The 22,972-nt window shown below is 49.2% G+C and overlaps 1 protein-coding gene across 1 annotated transcript in view; it reads right to left on the bottom strand.

Annotated features, from left to right (window-relative positions):
- PHACTR1 (phosphatase and actin regulator 1) overlaps positions 1-22,972 on the bottom strand; it is a 571,513-nt gene that overhangs the window by 26,536 nt on the left and 522,005 nt on the right. The window contains exon 10 of the mRNA XM_077769981.1: positions 20,501-20,657. Within this exon, the coding sequence (XP_077626107.1) occupies positions 20,501-20,657 (157 nt within the window). The remainder of the gene's footprint in view (positions 1-20,500; positions 20,658-22,972) is intronic.

Raw genomic sequence — 22,972 nt, 5'->3', positions numbered from 1 at the left:
TGGAGAGAGATATTGAGAGAGCGAGAGCAAGAGCGTGAGCAAGCAAGGGAGAGAGAGAGAGAGACAGAGAGAGAGACAGAGAGAGAGACAGAGACAGAGACAGAGAATCCCAAGCTGGCTCCACACTGCCAGCGCAGAGTCCAATGCAGGGCTCGAACTCACAAATGCAAGATCATGACCTGAACTGAAACCAAGGTTCAGACACTTAGCCAATGAGCCACCCGGGCGCATCCCCCAGCCCCCCACTTAGTTTTTAATATGTCTGGCCATTATCAAATGGCACTGGCCATTTTCTTCCTTTTATGCCTTCACCCCTTCACTGAGGGCTTTTGCCTTCACCGCTGGGAAAGCCATCTGACGACACCTGGTCCCTTTACTGCTAGTGGATCCCTGCCCTGCATGAGGGCACGGACGTTCATGCCAATGCAGCTGATCTCACGCAGGAAAGCCGACCGCCACTGGACTCAGGACGTGCCCACAACTGTCCCGAGTCTCAGCAAAGACCCGACACAGGCTCAAGGAGGAACTTCAAGTATATACGGGTGTCTAGAGTCTTTTCTGAACTTGAGCCTTCCCAGGTATCCCTATACTTACTGTTCTTACTCTTTTAAAGAATATTTGCTTTGATGGACACAGATCTCTGGGGCAAGGAAGAGTGATTCCAATGAAGAGGGGAAGCTTGGGGTATCACCACCGAGTGACTGTCACGGACAGTATCTTGGGCAGGGTGACGTACACAGCCCAGGCCATACAGAAACGGCATAAGAATATACATTTAATTTATTCACCTACTCATTCATTCATTCATTCAAAAAATGTTAGGGTTCCAGATTTCCCCAATGCTTCTGCTTTGCTGGGCTGCAATGAATGATAGGCACGATCCAAGAAGGCAGGGGAGGAAAAGTTGGACGTTGGCCCCCCGTCGTCTCCTCCCACCTGGACTCCTTCTAGAAGATGCAGGCTATGTGCAGCTCACGCTTTTTTCATATTCACCCCCAATGGGCCAATCTCTCAGGGCCATTAGCGCCCAACAAGGAGAGGTCCGAGGGTGCCAAGTGAGGCGGAAGGAAGCCCCCACTTCGTATTGAAACCAACTCTCTTCACTCAGTGTGGCTGCAGCCAGTTTCCTCCCACGGCCTCCCACAAGCTCCTATTTCTAGAAAAAACAACAACTCGGGTTCAGCCGAGATCCCATGCTGTTTAGACACCTAGAGATGAATACACAAAACCCCCAAAGAGTCTCAGATGCCGGTGTGGAGGGGGTTTTGGTCACATTATTTTGCTGAGTGTCCTATAGTCTTTCTCGAATAAAAGTCCCCCTCCCCTCCCTGAACCACCACTCCTCAGTTAAAAAAAAAAAATGTTTTTTTTAACGTTTATTTTTGAGAGAGGGTGAGAGAGCATGAGTTGGGGAGGGGCCGAGAGAGGGGGACAGATGATGTGAAGTGGGCTCTGTGTTGATAGCAGAGAGCCTGATGCAGGGCTCAAACCCACAAACCACGAGATTATGACCTGAGCTAAATAAAGTTGGATGCTTAATCCGCCGAGCCACCCAGGTGCCTCTTTCACTCCTTAACTTTATCTGTAAAACTGGCTCTTTTTTTAATGTGTATCTTGAGAGAGAGCGAGCTAACTTGGGGTAGAGGCAGAGAAAGAGGGAGAGACAGAATCCCAAGCAGGCTCCACGCTGTCAGTGCAGAACCCAGGGTGGGGCTCGACCTCACGAACTGTGAGTTCATGATCCGATCTGAAATCAAGGGTCAGGACACTCAACCAATGGAGCCACCCAAGCGTGTCTCGAATGTAGTTATTCTCATTAAACTGTAACTGCTTTCCTGTGGCATGGTGATCTTTCATAAAATGTATCTTTCTATACATGTGATGTAACAAAAAAGGCCAGACCCCTCACTCCTCCATCCCTGCCCCCACCCCCTGCCCCGTCCCATTTCTTCCTGCCAGAACGGTAGATTTTAGGAATGTCTGAACAGTCTGGATCTGTATTTTTTCGTTCTTTGGCAATCGTTCTGTTAATTCTAAAATTTTTTTAATGTTTTATTTATTTCTAGGAGAGAGAGAGAGAGAGAGACAGCGTGAGCAGGGGAGGGTCAGAGAGAGAGGGAGTCCCAGACTGAAACAGGCTCCAGGCTCTGAGCTGGCAGTCAGCACAGAGCCCGACGCGGGGCTCGAACCCACGAACCGCGAGATCATGACCTAAGCGAAAGTCGGACGCTTAACTGACTAAGCCGCCCAGGCACCCCTCGTTTTGTTAATTCTAAAAGGATCAGGAAAGATGAATGGGATGGGTTGGTCTGTCCGGGAAAGGATCTATTTATACAGGAATAGAAAGAGGAGTAAGAATGGGAAAATGGAGCGATGCGGACACTTTGAATACGTATTACCTTGATTATACAGGAAACAAAGAGAAATGATCTCTCTCTGCTTTCTTGGCCTTATCTACCCAACGGTCTGGAAGATTCCTTGTGAGAAGAGACGGTCTGTCCTTAAATACATTCCCCAAAGGTGACCATGAGCTTACAGCACGTAGCTAGCAAAGGACTGTTAGTTAGTTCCCAGGGTGGTGACTGGGGGTCCAAGTTCCTGTCCTTCCCTATGGTTTTCCTTTATGTCCTCATGTTCTGTTCGCATGAGGCACACAGCACACACAGCACACACAACCCCTCACTCCCTGCGCGTGAGCTTCGACGCGTGAGACCCGAGAGAAACCTCAGGCGATAATGGTACCAGCACACGGACAGGCAGCATCTCAGAGCTGCAGCGCCCCAGTACGAGCCCAGAGAAAACTGGGCGGAATCCACGAGCGGCCCTGGGCCGTGACGGCCATGTTCCTCCCAGGACCGCCAGCAAAAGCAACTCCCGAGGTGTCGAACACCCCCCTCCATCCTGAGGGAAATGGCTCACTGGAGAACATTCCCTCAGTCAGGAGCGGTTTCTACCTCCAGGAGAGTTTAACCAGAGGACACGGTGAGGCTGAGCCTGTCTGAGACCAGAATCCCACCCTTGGGGGATGCGCTGCCTCCTTCTTGGGCATTCACACGGGGGAAAGGGGCGGGAAACCATCAACCACAGCAAAGCACAGGGCCCTTCTCAGCACCTCACTTCACGTGTATGAGTGGGGGAGGGGCAGAGAGAGCGAGAGAATCCCAAGGAGGCCCCACGCTGGCAGTGCAGAGCCTGATGCGGGGCTTGAAACCGCAAACTGTAAGATCATGACCTGATCGGTCAGATGCCCAGCCGACTGAGCCACCCGGGCCCCCCCAGTTACCTCAGTTTTACACACATCCCACACGTCTGTGGTTCCGAGATCCGCTGGAATGGCCATCATAGCCTGTCTTCCCATCCGTGTAAGCCGGATGTAGGTGTCCCCTGGATCTCCCGTCCTGAGGGTAGAGCTCGAGGAACCAGGTGTCAGTACTGGACATTTCCTCCCTGTCTCCCTCTTCCTGGCCCTTTCATATGCCTTCCTGGGGCCGGAACCCAGCTCCAACGGCAAAACCAAGAAGATGCTCATCGCTCCCGCTGGAACCCCTTTCCCAGCGGGGGCTGCCAGGCCTGGCGTGTGGCCTTCCTTCCTGAGGACAACACACATCTTCTGCTGCACAGATTCCCTTTCTCATCCACCTGCACAGCCAATTCCTCCCCTGCTGGCCAACTGCTCAGCCGTGCTGCCTCTGATGGTACCTGGCTGCCCTTGAAGCAGTTTTCCTAACTGCTCAGGTAATAAATCAAATTTAAGAGAACGGACCACATCCCTCGTCTTACTTATAAAGCAATGTGGTGCTTCAGACTTGGGCTAAGTAAGTAGAAGCAAATGGAATGATTCTGATTAGAGACATGAGTGCAGAGAACGAAACCCTCTGTGGGTGAAGATAAAGGTTTTCTCCGTCATGGCGAGATTTTAAGCTTACGCACCTCCTAAACGTCAATACTGAGAGAGGCAAGGCCACCGTCTCTAAATGTCCTCAGTCTAGATCCTTAAACGCGTCCTCTCTTTCTTCAAAGGGCCAGACGGTAAATACTTCAGGGCCGGTGGACCATGTGGTTTCTGTCACTCCCGCTCTACCGTGTCACTAGAACGTAGGGTTCCATCAAGGTGGGATGTACCAGCAGGCTGGAGTTGGCCCTCGTGCTCTAGTCTGTGGCCCCTGCCACAGGGTGGCACCCGGTCCCGAAACCCGTGCCCAGTATAGTGGAGCCACAAGATGTGTCACAGCACGCTCAATGCGAACGGTTTTGGGTCCCCGATGCAAGCTGAAAGGGTGCTTGCTTAGTCATGGGACGTGTGGTTCTTACCCTCGTGAGAAAGAGGCGATGTGCTGAGTCCTCCCACGTCAGCCCGAGCACAGTGCTCTCCTCTTCCTCGCCACCGTCGTCACAAATCAAGTATCTGGGAGATGTGACATCTCCCAGGCATTGCCTTCCATGCAGTGTTGTTTAGGCCAACTGTCCCCATGCTGAGCTCCCGTCCTCCACCGTGGCTTCTGGACCCGTCCCTTTCTCACACGTTGGCCCACATGGGGGTTAGTCTCTGGGGCTCCATGGTCGGAGAGCGGTGGCGGTGAGCTCCTCTGCTATGGCCGCTGAAGTCACCCTTCCCTTAGCAGGAGTTTCTGCCCCACCCATTGATTGGCCCTTATGAGGATGATTTCCCCCTTCTCATGGGGTCCCTGACCTTAGGGCTCTGCTCTCAACTCAACAGGACGATTATGAAGGACATAAAGGAGATCAGAATTTCCTCCTGAATCCGGTTCACTGCCAAACAGGCCATTTGAAACCTTATATGGAAATGATTAATGTGCAAGACGATGTTCCCTACGGGTGTATATTCTATTATGAATAAATTACGAAACAGAGACCATATAATACATGGTGTAAACTCTGACCATTTTTTGCTAATTTCTTAAGTAGGCTGAGCCTGAGATCACATACAGGCTTTCAAAAAAAAACCAAAACAAAACAAAACAACACAACTACCACTAAGCTTATTTCATCTTCGCCTGGATGAAGCCACATGGAATTACAGTTCCTTCGTGGAAAACGCCTGATCCTCTCCTGGCTGCCCTGCTTGCTGGCAGTGGGGTGAGAAGCAGATCTCACAACTCTGCTGGTTAAGGACTGTGAAGAAAGAGGGCACCGTGACCAAGGACGGAGACAGGGTGGGGGCGCTTCAGGGACATGCTGGACCCACACGGCAGGCTCCGNGAGTCCTCCCACGTCAGCCCGAGCACAGTGCTCTCCTCTTCCTCGCCACCGTCGTCACAAATCAAGTATCTGGGAGATGTGACATCTCCCAGGCATTGCCTTCCATGCAGTGTTGTTTAGGCCAACTGTCCCCATGCTGAGCTCCCGTCCTCCACCGTGGCTTCTGGACCCGTCCCTTTCTCACACGTTGGCCCACATGGGGGTTAGTCTCTGGGGCTCCATGGTCGGAGAGCGGTGGCGGTGAGCTCCTCTGCTATGGCCGCTGAAGTCACCCTTCCCTTAGCAGGAGTTTCTGCCCCACCCATTGATTGGCCCTTATGAGGATGATTTCCCCCTTCTCATGGGGTCCCTGACCTTAGGGCTCTGCTCTCAACTCAACAGGACGATTATGAAGGACATAAAGGAGATCAGAATTTCCTCCTGAATCCGGTTCACTGCCAAACAGGCCATTTGAAACCTTATATGGAAATGATTAATGTGCAAGACGATGTTCCCTACGGGTGTATATTCTATTATGAATAAATTACGAAACAGAGACCATATAATACATGGTGTAAACTCTGACCATTTTTTGCTAATTTCTTAAGTAGGCTGAGCCTGAGGTCACATACAGGCTTTCAAAAACAACCAAAACAAAACAAAACAACACAACTACCACTAAGCTTATTTCATCTTCGCCTGGATGAAGCCACATGGAATTACAGTTCCTTCGTGGAAAACGCCTGATCCTCTCCTGGCTGCCCTGCTTGCTGGCAGTGGGGTGAGAAGCAGATCTCACAACTCTGCTGGTTAAGGACTGTGAAGAAAGAGGGCACCGTGACCAAGGACGGAGACAGGGTGGGGGCGCTTCAGGGACATGCTGGACCCACACGGCAGGCTCCGGGCAGAAGCCGTCCACTAAGCTTCCGTGAGTACAGAGGCGGTGCCGGGTCACACAAGGAGGGTGTGCCCAGGGCCTCCCCTGCACGGACGTGGGCGGGCTTCTTGCGATGAGTGTGCAGATGGGAGATTCTTGGTTCAGTCGGATTCAGGAGAGCCGCTCCTGGACAGCGTCATTGACCACACACGGGAAGACACCATTAACAACCTTAGCATCTTTCTATTTTTAACGTGTTATTTATTTATTTTGGGTGGGGGAAGTGAGGAAGAGTGGAGGAAGGGCAGAGAGAGGAGGAGGGAGAGAGAATTCCAAGCAGGCTCTGTGTTGTCAGCGCAGAGCCCAATGCAGAGCTCGATCTCACAAACTACGAGGTGATACCCTAGAGGAAACCAAGAGTTAGACGCTTAACCGACTGAGCCACCCAGGCGCTCCTACCTTAGCATCTCTTAAGAGCTTGGTAAGTTAGAGTATGAAGATGAACAAAACAAGGAAAATCCTCTAAGCCAAAAGGAGGGTTGGATTTAAGGTAGCAAAAACTCTCTCCAACAGACGGATTACCTGTCAGCATGCACTATTTATCTGCCTGCCTACTTTTTTCCATAGGAACTAGTAAGACTTCCTGTTTTGAAGAACTATTGTTTTAATGATGCAATGGGCAAAGAACATAAAATTTTCATGATCACACACCCTAAAACAGAAGTGTATTCACTTACATTTCAAAGGAATTGCCTTCCAAATCACAGGGAAAAGCGATTTTCCAGGGTTGGTATCCTGGATGATTTTTCCTGTTCATATTCTGTTTAGTGAACATCTATGCAGTTTTCGAGGCTATTGTAAAAATCTTTGCGTTGCAACCAAGAGTAAAATGAATGTAATGAAAATAAATAAAATGAATTACTCATAAGCATTTTTTATGCAATCCGAGGTATTTTGCCAGTAAGCAAAGATGTATGGGGTGAACGTGAAAACCACACTGTCCATTTATCAATTGTCATCCAATTCTGCAATTTAAGTATTCAGGACTCTGTGCAAGCTCTATGTGACAGAAAAACCACGTACAATGCAATCTGAAGCCAATCTTGGTGGGCGAGGAACAAAGAGCGCTACATACCCTGGAAATTATTCTGGACACCGGAAATGCCAACTTCATCATTAAAACAAGGAACAAAGAAATCTTAAACGCACACAATGCGAGCTTCATGCACCTGGATGACAGTGAGGAGGCAAACTCCAAACTAAGGCACCAGGCAAACCATCTTCCAAAGTACCTGCTCGGTCTTCAAAATTATTAATGAGACTTTCTGAGCTGTGATTCAATATGAATTATTAAGACTGGGACACATCTCTTGCTTGGGCCTTTGGTTGAAATGTTCTATGAGCTAAACGGGGGGGACACAGTGTGGATGGAAGAACCCAGCTCGGTGAGAATTCAAGGACCCCTTTCTCACGGGCCTTGTGAGGACTGAAAATGTTCCTCAAAGATTTCATTCAAAACCTTTATGTGCCCATCGCCCATTTGGACGGCCCATGTTGGGATGAGCACTGGGTGTCACATGGAAGAGGTGAATCCCTGGGTCTACTCCTGAAACCAAGACTACACCGTATGCTAACTTGAATTAAAATAAATAATCATAACAAACAAACAAAAAACCCAAACCAAAAAATAAACCCACAGACCTTTATTTTAAGTCACCTGTTTTTCTTTCAGAATCAAATTGAGAAAAATAACTAAGAATAGGACTTGTTAAGCTCCTAATCAAATAACTGGGCTGTTTCTTCCAGTGAGAAGTGAATGTATTTCTCCCTTTTTTGAGGGATATTAGTTTTCTAAGTTTTTATTTAAAATGCTAATGTACAATGTAATAGTAGTTTCAGGTGTATTAATTTTTAGCACGGACCGGGGGGCCGGTGGGGGGGCAGGGAAATTGGTTTCAAATCCTAGTGTAGCCAGGAAACTACCTGGTTAGCAGCTTAACCTCTTTTGGTCTCAGATTTTTTTTTTTAATCTATAAAATTACAGGTGTTATAGGCAGTGATGGGAGTGTCCAAGTGGGCTCTAAAGTGCTCTGATTCTATTATTTTTTTTTCAGGTCCAGAAGATGCAACTGGGAGGTAGGTATCCTTGAGATATAGGCACAAAGCCCACAGTGAAAGAAAAAAAAAAAAAGAAAATCTGAACAAGCCAATCTGAAAGCACCAGACCAGGTTCTGAGGTAGGATTCCAAGCAACATTATCTTTCAACCAAAGATTGAAAAGATACTTTGAATGCTTCTCAAGACGATTGAACTCAAGTTTATTTATTGCTTCCCGGTAAGTTCACAAATGGCTTCAAGAACTCCTTTCCTGGATAACAGCATGATAGAAATGATACATCGTTATCTGTTTTCGTTTATAAGTGGATCAAAAGATTGTGGTGAGGAAAAGAATATGTTGCAGGAAAAGTGGTCTGACGACCTGGGTGGAAGATGTTCCCGTTAATGTATTGGTTTCTGAGAAAATGACTCTGAGAGTCAAAGGTTTGGATTATTCACTGTTTAAATTATCCCCGCACACCCCCATTCACTTGGGAATAAAGGAAAAACATGGGAAGATAGTCTAAGAAATTACTGCCAATAAAAAAACGTGTTCCAGAAAAATCTGTACTTTCCCCACTGAACTTGCCATTAGTATCTCTCCCCCAGAGAAAACCTGAAGACGATTATACCTTGGTTATACCTTTCCTAGCTCATCTTAATACTTTTAGAGTGATGATGACCCAGCTATATTTTTAATGGCAGCTGGTACAGTGCTGTGCACACAGTGGGTGCTTAATTAATGTTTTCCTATAGAATCAATTAGTTTTTAGTATATGTGCTGCTGAAGCGAGCACTAGAATCAATTTGTTGAAGCTGAGGGTCCATGGTCTCCCTTAGTAACTTGTGACCCTGGAAAGTTCACCTCACACCCATAGAAAACAAACTCATGAGCTCTACTGTTCCTTTTTGGGGTCTCCCATTTGTACTTCAGCTAGGGTTTTTGTTTTTTTTTTCTTTAGATGCGATGCAGTGTTTATTTTGGGTCTCTTTTTTCTCCAGTTGAGATTATTTTGAATGCTATGAGCTGCTTTACTAAACAAGACCTCAGGAGCAATTCATTTACTGATGCCGATTGGGGGCACATAGTGATAATGGCCCCAACACAGACCCTCACACTCTTCATGTGGTCTGCTCCTCCCCAAGAGAAACCGTGCTTTCTGCCTTCTACCTGCCAACTGGCTGCCTTCTTATACTTCGGCCAACAGTGAGTGGAAAGGTATTTATTTATGTTTTGTTTTGGACAGATGAAACCCGTGTATACTTAAAATGTATGACATAATGGTTTGATACATGGATACCTTGTGAAATGACGATCTCCAATAAACATATCCATCACCTCCCGTCATAAGGTACCATTTTTTAAATGTGTGGTTAGGAAATGTGAGATCTAATTTCTTGGGAAATTACAGTATACAATGTGTTACTATTTGTTTGAAATGTTTATTTTGACAGAGAGCACGGGTGTGCGCACACACGAGTGGGGGAGGGGCAGAGAGAGAGGGAGAGAGAATCCCAAGCAGGCTCCATGATGTCAGCATAAAGCAGATGCGGAGCTCGATCCCAGACACCATGAGATCCTGACCTGAGCCAAAATCAAGAGTTGGAGGCTGCAGTGAATAAGCCACCCAGGTGCCCCCCAATGCGTTACTATTAACTGTAGTTCACTATGTATTCCAGAACTTATTCATCTTATAACTGAAAGTCTGTACCATTCGAGCAGACACTTACCTTTGCCCCCCAACCACCCACCTCTGGGAATGACCATTCCACTCTATCAACTCTGTGTTTGATCTTTTTTGAATTTTTAAGATTCTCCATACAAGTGAGTTCGTGCAGTATTTGTCTTTCCATGTCTGGCTTATTTCACTTAACATAACGTCTTCTGGGTTCATCCATCCATGCTGTTGCAAATGGCAGAATTTCCTTCTTTTTTTAAAGACCGGGTAATAGTATTCCACTGGATGTATACACCACAATTCCTGAAAAGGCTTTTAATCAAGTCTGTTTTAGATATGATGGTCCCTTTTATAGGACTGGAGCCATGACCCGAACCATCAAGTAAAGAAGACCTATGATAAACACGGGCTCAGGGGAGTTATAGTTCGGACAACACTTTGTGCTCATCGAATCCTTCAAATGCTCCTTCACCTTCTCTAGCCTCTCCTTCGGTTGGGCTGGAGTCACAAGCCTTGTTCTCATTAGCAGGTTATAAGCAGAAGCAATGTGGATTATCTCCTCTCTCCCCTCCTCCCTGGCTATGGAGATGTTGGAGAAGCGTGCGATGTCTACATGTTGGAGAGGCCATCGGAGCCACATTAGGCTGTACTCAGTGAAAAGCAAACCTTTACTGCCTTTGGCCACTGGGATTTAGGATTTGCCTGTGAGGGCAGATAGCATTACTTATTCTGAGTCGTAAGAGTCTAGCATAATAGAACCCTTAAATTCACAGTGGGAGGGAAGGATCCAGTGCTCACTATCTAGTACAATGGAAAGAATTACTCACTTTGAGCTCTTGATGACCTTGGGTGGGAGGTCCATTTTACAGATGTGGAAACCGAGGCTGGACAGGACCCCAGCCCGTACACATGGAGGATGGCGCTTTCAGTCTAAGGTCCAGTTTCATAGGCTTGGATTGCTCTTTCTCCTTAGACCAGTGCTTCCCGAACACCAGTGTGCGTCAGAATCACGTTTGTTACAAGGCAGATTTCTAGGTCCCATCCTCAGAATTTCTGATTCAGAGTCTGGGTGGGGCTTGAAAGTATGCATTTCAAGGTGATGCTAATGCCACCAACCTACAGACACTCCGTGGGCACCACCACACTGGATCCCCTTGCTCCCCACATTCTATCAGACTGGAATAGCTCTAGACCCAACCTCGGCTTTGCCTACCTGTGGACAATGTTCCTGAAATGCAGTAAAAAGCCCAGTTAAGTCCAACATGGAAGAAAATCTCCCATCCCCTCTTCCTTCCATAGCTTCTCTCTCCCTTGAGGGCGTCTGCACACACAAGACGGAGACCCCCGCCCCCATTCTAGAATTCCACCACCATCCCACACAAGCCCTGCCCAACCACGGGTGCCTGGGATGGAAATTCTGGTCAACATAAAAGCCCAATCAGACTAAACATTTCTCCCAGCACGTGTGCCTCCAATAGGGAAGTCTGGGATTTGAAAGATGTCTTCCTCTTGCCTGCTTATCATCTCTACGATCGTCAGCTCCATTTCCTCTCCTACAAGAAGCACCCCAACAACAGCCACCTTGCAGGGTTGGGGTGAAGATTCTCAGCCCAAGTGCCAACGAGAAAGCTTATCAACAGAAAGGCCGCCGAAGCCTTACATAATGTTATGTCAGGGGCCATCGCCCCGAGTGGTCGCCTCTGAGTGTAGACAGGCTGGTTCTTCTCTCACCGACCCAAATATTCCAAGAAACACAGCCTTTCTTTTTGCCATCTGCTAAATTAAACGAGCACGATCGTTGCAGATTGCCTCAGTACCAATCAGGACACAAATCACACAGAACTCAAAGGGCTTGTAACAATGTACAATGTGGCCATACAGCAGCCACATTCTCCGCTTCCTCTGTAGCAGACTGTACCCTCCCCACCCCAGCACCCCAGATCTGAAATGCTGCTGGAATGAATAATCAGATGTTCAAAAAAGCAATGAAGTAGAAGACAAATAAGACCCCCTATCCCCCAGAGATGGCCACGGCTTTTCTTTTTTTTTTAAACCTTGGCACGTCTTAAACACAGACGGATTCTGTTTTTGCTGAGTAGAAAGCAGCTCTTCTGCCTTACCCACCCCCACCCCTTACTGTATCACTGAAAAATGCACAGACAGCTGGGGCAGCTGTGGGTCACAAGACCAGAGCCCTGGAAGTGCCTGACAAGATGTGGCTTTTTGCTCCCTGACATCCCGTAAGGCTCGCAAACGGCAGCCCTCTCCCCACGAACACACACACGCGCGCATGCACACACTGTTAGGGCTCAGAAAGCCCGTCTTGGTAGCAAGATGTCAAGAACTCTGTCTTCACTGTGTTTCTTAACAGCTGGAGGTGGGGCTGGGAGAGCAAGTGGCTCCTGGGTCTCTACCAGGCTCTGGGTGGCCGTGGGTCCGGGATGGGCGTGGCTGGTGCCTCAAGGCCACACCTCCACACCTGTGCTCCTGAAGTTTTATTCTGCCTCCTCCCAGACGCCTCATTCAAATGTCACCGGGAAAGCTTCTGCAGCTTTCATTGAACAGCACAAAGCACAGCTTATCCAGCTGCCCCTTTCTATCAGACAGATGGCACCGTAGTCTCACTCAACTCAGCACCTTTCACAAGAATCCAGCGCTTCTGAAGGGCTTTTAAAAAGGATTTTCTATTTTGTGCAGCGAGGTCATGGGAGACGTCAAGCATGGGGGTGACTGGAAGGGTCCACACGTTGGCCATGCAAATGCTGAAGAGCCACGTGCATGCACTGAGTGGCAGCGTGGGGACTCAGGCCTCATTTCAGTTTGGTTCAGGGGTGGTCTCGGAATCCNATTTTCTATTTTGTGCAGCGAGGTCATGGGAGACGTCAAGCATGGGGGTGACTGGAAGGGTCCACACGCTGGCCATGCAAATGCTGAAGAGCCACGTGCATGCACTCAGTGGCAGCGTGGGGACTCAGGCTCATTTCAGTTTGGTTCACGGGTGGTCTCGGAATCTGCAGAGGAAGCCCACCAGCCTGAGCCAGACCCAGCCGGGCTTGGTGGATGGGAAGCAGAGTGGACACAAGCGCCTACCTTACCTTCCTCCCTGGACCCCCGGGGGCTGGGCTCTGTGCCATGGCCACGGCCACCACGGTCAAGACGCCGGGAATGACCATGATGGAGCCGGCTGGCCTGCAAGGCAGGGTCTACAAGGGCACGCCTTCCAAAGGGCACCAGGTCTATTTTCCTCCCTCTTTATTGGAGTGGGGACTCGTGGTGATTTGTGTCCAGGGTGCACTAAGGCAGTCAAAGTTGAACTGAACTTCTAGAGCCTTTGAGTGTCATCCATAGCTGTAGGACGTGCTTATGCAGCAGCAGAAATTACCCAGCCTGCGGAGATGCCAGCTCACATTTCGCATCGGTCCTTAGATTCTGGAGCAGGGGGGGAGTACTGTCTGCCACCTCAGAACGAGGGTCGGTGTGGCTGACTCACGGCAGCATTTTCCCAAACCGTAAAGGCTGCGCGAGTCACAGTTACAAGTCAGGATTACTATCTTTTATTGCTTGTGCCATGAGCATAAAAAATGGATTTCAATTTTCTCCCTTGAATGCTGCATTACGATTTAACGCAGGAGCTAATCCTCTGTATGTGTTACTTTATACTCTGTGTATAGTGACTTTAGTTGTGCACTACCCGGCAGCATAAAATATGGATTTAGCACACTCTTTCTACCATGTTATTACATTCTAAATAAGAGAGAATAACGTAGTAAGTTCCAGGGGGATGGACTGTCAGGACTAACATTTTCCCACCGGCCCCATCTCGTTCGCCGCCCTCCGCCACCATAAAGATAGCGCTTGCAAAGTGATGGGAACCGTATGCAGCGAGGAGAGGAGGAGAATTGTCATACTTCTCGAAGGAGGGTCCTACCTCTAATCTGGACATGGTGCTTAACGCTGGTTTGTTTTTTGTTTTTGTTTTTGTTTTGCCTTAGGTGTACATTCAAATGATCCACCAGCAGCAGGTGCTTTAACCGGAAATCCTTCTGATTCCCAGACTCATGCAACATTGAGGAAAAAATCCAAATTAATGCACTCTTCAGTAGTTATTGGACTAAATTCCCAAGACAGAGAATGCTAGATCACAAGCTCTCTCTGGGAAGGTGATGGACTGCTTTAATGACCAATCCACATAAATACCCACATTCAAACGAATTTGGATCCCACAAGATGTTAATTCCAAACTGCTACAGACACACACATATAACACTCTCACACTTATGCATACGACGCACAGAATACTCCCATCTCAAAATCTCAGCAAAATGTGCAGCGTACTCCCCACACAGAAGGTAGGATTATGTTGCACAGATGAAAAACTAGGCTGAGCTGCGGTCCCTGGGTTGGATTTGGCCCATACATGTATTCTCCTTGCTGGTACCATGTTTTAAAAATTTGAAATTGTCATTTAAACAAATCCAGATTTTTTTCAGAGGATCTGACACACTAGTCCTTCATCTCTGCTAAGCAACAGGGGCTAAAGTGCCACCGCCTTAATTTATTTAAAAAAAATTTAATGTTCATTTATTTTTCAGAGACAGGGGCGGGGGGAGGGGCAGAGAGAGGAGACACAGAATCTGAAGCAGATTCAAGGCTCTGAGCTGTCAGCACAGAGCCCAATGCAGGGCTCAAATTCACTAACCACAAGATCATGACCTGAGCCCAAGTCAGATGTTTAACCGACTGAGCCACCCAGGTGCCCATGCCAGTGCCTTGAAATCACGGGTGGACTTTCCATCTTGCCTCTGTGCCCCCAATTCTCTGTTAACAATCTTAGAACTGCCTGCTTCACTCTCCAGCTGGCCCCCACATGCATTTGAGGTTGGGGCCCCTTTCCTAGCTAAGCCCACTTTACACCTCCCCAAATGTTATGGGTTGAAATCGGGTCTCCCTCAAACTTGTTTGTTGAAGTCATAACCCCAGGACCTCAGAAGAAGGCCTTATTTAGAGACAGGGTCTTCGTAGAGATAACCAAGTTAAAACAAGGCCATTATGGTTGAGCCCCAAACACTATGACTGCTCTCCTTATAATAAAGGGAAATGTTGACACAGAGCCGCACGCACAGGGAGATGCGGAGATGAAGACACACATCAATGAGGGTGACACATCTACAAGCCAAGAAAGGCATGGCAAACCACCAGAAGCCAGCGGAAGGGCACAGCACAGATGCTCGTTCGCAGCCCTCAGAAGGACGCAAGGCTGCCCACACCTTGGTCTTGACTTCTACCTGCCAGAACTGTGAGACAATAAAGTTCTGTCCTTCAAGTCAGTCAGTCTCTGGCACGTTGTTACAGCAGCCTGAGGAAGCGAATACTTTGAGAAGCTTAAGTTAAGTTTCTTCCTTTGATCCTTGGGTAGAATTATAGGGGAATAGCCTGAATCTCTGGACACGTCTGGTCCAGAAAAAGGACATCTTGAGGAAAAACATCCTTCCCCGAACCAAGCAAGGCTTTCAACAGCTTCCCCATGGAGTTTTCAATGACAAATGGGGGCTGTACCTGCACCAGCTCAGGCAGGTGCTGGAAGATTCTGGTCAACTGTGGCTACAAAAAAAAAAAGATGAAGGTACTTCATCCGAGTGGGAGGCTGAGATTTCATGGGAGAAGAGGTATTTTCGGGGGACAAGTGTGTGAGGGAAGCAGGCTGCCTCTATCTTCATTTTTCCCTGAGTGTGCTTTAGATTACACGCTCCCACATACACTGCAAGGCGCCTTCTGTTTTATTTTTCTTCTAGGCTTCTCCTCCTTCTGTCGGATCTAAACATTCCAGAGGGGACTCAAGCGGACGGAGGAGAGGGTCTCAGTGGGAAAGGGCCAAGCCAGCCAGGCCTGGGAAGCTGGCAGCTTCCTTGGAGAAGATCTAAGTGCACTGGCTGCTGAGTGACCATGAATGAGCCATGTTCCAGAATCTTCATTCCTTCCTTTGAAAACAAGCAGCCCTGGTGACTTACAGAATGATTTGCTTTCTAAAGGAGAGTTGAGAGGCAACAACATGATGTTTTCAGGCATCAGGCTTCTATTCAGTCTCTGAAAGGCCCCTTCCCAGAGGCTCTGCGCTCTACAGGGGAGTCTCACTTCCTGGACCAGTCGACGCCCCTGGCTGGAAAGCAGAGAAGGGCCAGAAGGCGTGTTTCGGGACGACCAAGAAGCCACCCGAGCTTCGGACACAGAGAACCACGGTCCCTGTCTGGTTTCTGATGTGGTCTTTGCAGGTGGGTGGTAAACTGGATCTCAAGCAAATAAAATGGAATCATGTGGATTGAACATTTCTCTCCGGAGAATAACCAGCTTGGTAAAGGAAAAGAACCAGACCTGAGCTGACAGCTAAGATCACACACTTAGGCTGACCACCTCCTAGGGTCTAGCCTGGAGGGCTCCCCAGAAGTGACCCAGACAGAGAGCAGTGTGGTCTTCCATTTGGGTGGGTCTCCGATGGGTTGACGGACTCCAGTGGGCTGAGTTTCCATGGGCCAGAGGTCATGGGAGATGCAAAGCCTTCCTCACGTAGCCCTGAGAAGGGCCCTTAGACCTGTGGACTCTATGCTTTTTGCAAACTCTATCAATAGGGGTGCCTGGGGAGCTCTATCGGTTAAGCATCTGACTCTTGATTTCAACTCACATCACGATCTCAGTTTTGTGAGTACGAGCTACATGTCGGGCTCTCCCTGGAGCCTGCTTGGATTCCCCCTCCCTCCCTCCGTCTCTCCCTCCCACCTCCCCTGCTCATGTTTTCTGTCTCTCTCAAAATAAATAAACGTAAACAATTATAAAAGACATAAAAGAAAATTCCATCAATAAAATCTAGGCATGCGCCTTCACATGTGCCATTTCTTTTAGCTACATACGTACTGCACTCATATACCATGCACATACATACACACAGGCAATCAACTTAAAAAGAATGAAACAAATACATTTAAGTAGAAGCTCTGCTACCTGTATACCCCAACACCCCAGTGGATGAGCTAGCTCACCCCTTGGTTCTCTGCGCCCATCCTGAATCTGTATACAGAAGGCGCAGAGCAAATGTGCACCCAGGGGACCATGCTCATGTCTCAAGGGCAGCCCACATTTCTCAAAGGGCAACTGACTCAAATCACTATTGATGGTCAAAACGTCCAGATGACTCACTGATAGAGGTTTTGGCCAGTGTGCCCCATGGCATCCATGAGAACGTGTTTTTGGAAGGACAACAATTTTGCATTCTTATGTAGAAACTCTGCCTTAATGCTAGACATCTTTGACGTGGCGTTTCCGCTTCCCACCCCCGAGCCGAGAGGCTTCTTGGAATGCTGCATTGTTTGTTTCTTTATGCTATTAACACTGGCAGGCTAAAATTGTCACTCGCGCACCGCAGACTTGGCCACCTGCTTTGCAAAGTGCATAAGATTTCCACCCGATGGCACTACCTCCAACAGCCCAGGAATGCCACAGCCCGACACAGATTCCTAACGTTTTTTTAGCTGCTTTTTCGATAATTAAGCTCATCTATGGTGGAAGGTGATCAGAGGACCTAATGTGATCCCCTTGGGTTAGGAAGGGAGGGCCCAGGGAAGGCAGATGCCTGCTCGGGAAGCTACAGGAACCAGAGCTAGCTGCCTGCAACTAGCTCTCTCTACCACCGTCACCTTCTGGTTCTCAGAAATTGCCCTCCATTCGGCCCTGGCTTCAGGATGAATGCAGCACGGAGCTGGGTTCTCATTCTAACCCTTGGGTGTAATCAGTGGCTACACTATGTTGAAGATGACCTTGAGGTGCACATTGGCCTGGCCACCGGATTTGCTGGACTCTGTACTAACTGTCAGCCCACTAAACACTTCTGACCATCCTCTGTCTTTAGCTCCGCTTTCTACAGCCTGGCTACAGAGACCCAGGGTCTTACCGCAAGGACATTAACTCCTTAGCTGGAAGAGTGAGCCAAGAAGAGGTGAACTTGGAGGAAGGATGCAGGCCAGCTCAACACCTTGAAGGTGCCCAACAGTGCCCTCCCTACCCCTCCTTTCTCCCCCTAGGCCACCATCAAGGTGAAAAAAGCTTGCAAACGGTAACCTTCAGTGGATTTTAGGAATTCCAAGCAGTAGCTAAGTGCCGTTAGAAGAGGAAGGGTTGGGAAGCGTTGATGTTCAAGGATAAGGCTTCATATGCAGAGGACTTTTTCTGGCATGTACATGGTCTCGGTTTCTTCCCATCTGCCGGCCCATCATGGCGGCCGTACAGGAACTCGGGCTCAGTCANCAGAGACCCAGGGTCTTACCGCAAGGACATTAACTCCTTAGCTGGAAGAGTGAGCCAAGAAGAGGTGAACTTGGAGGAAGGATGCAGGCCAGCTCAACACCTTGAAGGTGCCCAACACTGCCCTCCCTACCCCCCTTTCTCCCCCTAGGCCACCATCAAGGTGAAAAAAGCTTGCGAACGGTAACCTTCAGTAGATTTTAGGAATTCCAAGCAGTAGCTAAGTGCCATTAGAAGAGGAAGGGTTGGGAAGCGTAGATGTTCAAGGATAAGGCTTCATATGCAGAGGACTTTCTCTGGCATGTGCATGGTCTCGGTCTCTTCCCATCTGCCGGCCCATCATGGCGGTCATACAGGAACTCGGGCTCAGGCGTGAGAAGCTGAGGGTTGCCTCCCTTTTAGGGAGTACGTTCTGGGACAATGTCCCGTTTTACTTTGTCGCTTACCTCCAGGTGGAACAGCTCTACAGCGGGTAAGCAGAGAGGCCAGCCGCACACCTGCTTTCTACACCGCCCCCCGATCTATCATCCCCCAGGGAAGATGCCGCCCCCCGGGCAGCCAGATGTGGCTTCTCCATCACATCACGTCCCCCAGAGAATCCCCCCATTTTCCCCCTCACATGCCTGGGCTCATCTTGTTCGGCAGTGAAGCCGGACAAGCAGGAAGTAAGGAGAAAGATTATAACAGAGGCTGCTGATCTTCGGCATGAGGGAGATGCCCTTGGAGAAAAGCGACTGCTCCTTCTATTTTCTCCTAGTTCCCCAAAGGACGGCTCTATACGGAACAAGCTGGTTCAGGACGCAGCCCACACCTATGGTCGCCCATCCCACCCCCAGAAAGAGGATCTGGTCACACCCTTGGAGGACGATGGTCTCCAGGAGGGATGATTGAGGAATGAGGTTCTGAGTAGTTGCTGCAGGAGGAGAATGAGCCCAAGGGGTGAGAGTTGCGTGGACAGAGATTTCTGTCCCACGACAGGAACAATGTTTGACAAGCCAACAATGGGACAGACTCCCTAGGGCGCCACAATGAGCTGTCACCATAGTATTCAGAGCGCTGGATCGCAAAACTCCAAACATGTTACCACATTCGATGAGTGTGCGCATGCATGTGTGCGTGGCACGGTTACAGATTTGCATCCTAGGACTTTAAAGACGGCAGAACGGAAGGCCAACACGTCCACCACTGGTGAACAATTTACACGGTCCTGCCCCACTGAAACAGCATCCTCCAGAATGAACCCACGCTGACCACGCGAAAGTAAAGCTGCCCCTTAAGTAAAGGGCCAAATCCGCTGGGAGGCGAGAGCACCAGCAGCCCACTGGGTGATGTCTATGCCTCAGGAAGCTCTTTACACACCACCTTCCTCACGTGTGCTTGAGAAGACAATGGAAGCTCCCTGGTGGGCTTGGTGGCAGGAGAAAACGAAGTAACAGAAAACAGTGTTTACTGTGGGCCAGGGATGGGTCTGAAGGCTTTACTTATGCTTCTGAATTCGTACAGCTCCCATTTTACAAATGCGGAAACACAGGCAGAGAGAAAAACTGACTTCCTCAAGGCTACTGTGCTAAGAAGAGACAGAGCACAGCTCACACGCTGGGCACAGTGCCTGGTTCAAAGGGGCTCAGCGTGAAGGCACTTAGAACAGAAAGGCGGTGTAATACACCTGGTCGAGAGGGGGCGCTCTGGAGCCATCCTGCGCCGCAATGTGCAGGTACCTACGCTCTTCCACCTCTGGTGTTCTCCTCTGCAAAACGGGCACCCGGATGTCCATTTCATAGGGAGCCTCAAAGATTAAATGATTTAATACATGAAAACCGTGTAGAAGAAATACCAGGCAATCATACTCGCTCTACAAATGTTATCTGATACCACATCAATGTGCCCTAGATTATAGACACATATGCACGGGTGTTTAATACGTTAATAGAACACACTTGCTACGCCTGTGCCTGTAATAGCCGTACATATGCGTAACCGCTCAGGTTAGCAATGAGGCACGATTCACCTCGGGTCCCCACTATTTGCACAGTAGGGCAGAAGATGTATTTAACCGACTGCTTTGGGCCTCGCCAAACCACAGGTATCAGGTCGTCCCACCTACTGGATGCTGGTGGTTATTCTCCCTGGGGAGCTGCCGCTTCAGCTTCTCCCTGAACCTTCGTTCAAGTAACATTCCTGAGATCTGATGGAGTCTTGGAGAGAAAGGGACTATAAAAGCAATCCTGGCCAAGAAGTGGAAAGCGTTGCATGGCTCTTCCCCGCAGGGGGCTATTCAAGAGACCCCGGGACTGATCTGGGAATGGAGACGGGATTCTACTCAAGTCCGCACAGCGGACAGACGGTCGGGCTGACCTACCTGGTGAGCTTGCTGCCGATCTGCTGCCTCAGCTCCAGCCTCTCTTCATCCGTCTGCCTGGGAAGGATGTTCTTTTCTTCCAGCTCCCGCTTGGAGGGCCTATTGCTGAGTTTGATGGCTAAGGAGTCCTTCCTGCACACCTTCATGGCCAGGGAGGCTGCGGGAGGGAGAAAGGACTCGTTAATGCTGATGCAAAGCTGCCTGTGCTCCTCGGCAAGGCTGTGCCACAAGGTTAAAGGCAGGAAGGCAGACACAACGGGTTTAACAGCTGGGAGTGGTAAGGCCTCATTCAAAGCACTCAGAGTTTCTGGGAGCAATGGGTTCTATAAACCTCGCGCTATCTTGTGCATGAGGAGCACACGGGGAGCCCGGGATTGGGTCCCAGCTCCCTAGGAACCCCCCACAGGCAGGCAGCATCACAGAGGAGGGCTGGCCGGGACCTGGGGGTGCAACAGAACGTGGGACAGAGAGTGGTCAGAGGTCCCGAAGAGCTGCGGGTTTGGCTTCCAAGATAAGAAGCGGTTGGTTGGCGTCCGCAGGGCAGAGGCCATTAGGAACCGGCAGCCGCAGGCAGCCCGCTGCAGGGGAGAAGGCTTCGTGATGACGGAGAGGCCGGGGCATCGCAGGAAAGAGCTGGCGGGGAGCCAGGGGCGTGTGAAGGAAAATAGAGCTGGGCAAAGTTGGGGGAGTTTGGGGCGAGAATGGAAGCAAGATCATTCAAACAGGGAACATTCTGGGATTGAGTGGGGGGGAAGGCTTCCTTACGTCTGGAATACATCTACGGTTCTCAACCAAGGGTGATGCTGCACCCCCTTTCCCCTCCCCCCATCAAGGACACACTTGGCAAAGCCTAGAGATATTCTGCAGTTGTCAAAACTGGGGTCTGGCAGGGAAGGGGGGAGCATGCTCCTGGCATGTGGTGGGCAGAGGCTGGGGGTGCAGCCGAACATCCTCTAACCCCCGCAACGAAGAATGATCTGGTCCGAGTGTCAGTGGTGCCGAGGCCAAGACACCCTGGTATGAATCATTCAATTCTCCAGGCAGGAAACGGTGAGCAGAGGCGGGGCACTGCCCCCACTCATGGGTCACTTGGGCCCCTCTGCGGTTTTCTCTCCTCCACATTATTTCGCCCACCTTGCTTGCTCACCAGGCCTCTTCTCGGCTCTCCGAGAAGACAGCTAGTTTGTCTGAAGCCTGGTGCGTGTAAAGCAACAGGGAGAGGCTGGGAAGCAGCACGTTGGGGGCGGGGGGGGCTCCTTTGGATTTTATTTAATAGTGCTGGTCTTTCTTCCTCGATTGCTCTTTAAAAATTTTTTTTTAATGTTTATTCATTTTTGAGAGACAAAGAGAGACCGAGTATGAGCAGGGGAGGCACAGAGAGGGAGACACAGAATCCAAAGCAGGCTCCAGGCTCTGAGCTGTCAGCACAGAGCCCAACGCGGGGCTTGAACTCATCACGAGTGTGAGATCATGACCTGAGCTGAAGTCAGATGCTCAAACAACTGAGACACCCAGGTGCCCTGGTCTTTGTTTTTTTTTAAATGTTTATTTATTTTTGAGAGAGACAGCAAGAGCGGGGAAGGGGCAGAAAGAGGGACAGAGGATCCAAAGTGGGTTGTATGCTATCAGCACAGAGCCCGACATGGGGCTTGACCCCACGAACCATGAGATCACGACCTGAGCCAAAGTCAGATGCTCAACTGACTGAGCCACACTGGACTTAGAATGAGGGCCTGGGAATGAGACCTAGCTGGCATCAAATCCTAGTGCTGCCTCTTAGATGTGAGGCTCTGGGCCGGGTCCTTTCCTTTCCACGTTCTTCCTTACCTGTGAAATGGGGCAATGGCACCGAGGCCACCAGGTGTTGTAAGACGCACAGAAGGGGTAAAATCGTACCATATTGGCAGGCACACAGTAGGTATTCAGTAAAAGGTTGCTATTCTGTAACTTCACTAAAAAGTGGACCCAATAGGGGCACCTGGGTGGCTCAGTCCATTAAGTGCCCAACTCTTATTTTGGCTCAGGTCATGACTTCATGGTTTGTGAGGTCCAGCCCCACATCGGGCTCTGTGCTCGAAGCACAGAGTCTGCTTGGGATTCTCTCTCTCCCTCTGCCCCTTCCCTGCTTGCTCTCTCTCTCTGAAAATAAACAAACATTAAAAAAGTTAAAAACAAAAAACAAAAAAACGCTGACCAAATAATCAGTCTGTCCTCATGTAACTAAAATTTATTATTCACGAATGGCCAGAATGACAGATTTTGAACGTTGCCTTTTTTTTCATTGCTTCTCTCGTTTCTCTGCAGATATAAAGGCCTTAAATGAGAAATTTAAATTCAGGCCTTCTGGAGCGTTGAGGTACGGTTGAAAATGAATTTGTTGCAAACACAAAGGCTAGGGTTGCTGAGTATTTTGTGGACTGGACCTGAGTTTCAGGGTCCCCCCCCCTTTTTTTTTTTTTTTTCACTGACAGG

The sequence above is a fragment of the Crocuta crocuta genome, unplaced genomic scaffold (genome assembly GCF_008692635.1).
Source record: "Crocuta crocuta isolate KB4526 unplaced genomic scaffold, BGI_CrCroc_1.0 scaffold24, whole genome shotgun sequence".
NCBI classification, from domain to species: domain Eukaryota; kingdom Metazoa; phylum Chordata; class Mammalia; order Carnivora; family Hyaenidae; genus Crocuta; species Crocuta crocuta.
The sequence above is the reverse complement of the archived record's forward strand: the minus strand, read 5'-3'. Positions and strand labels throughout refer to the sequence as shown.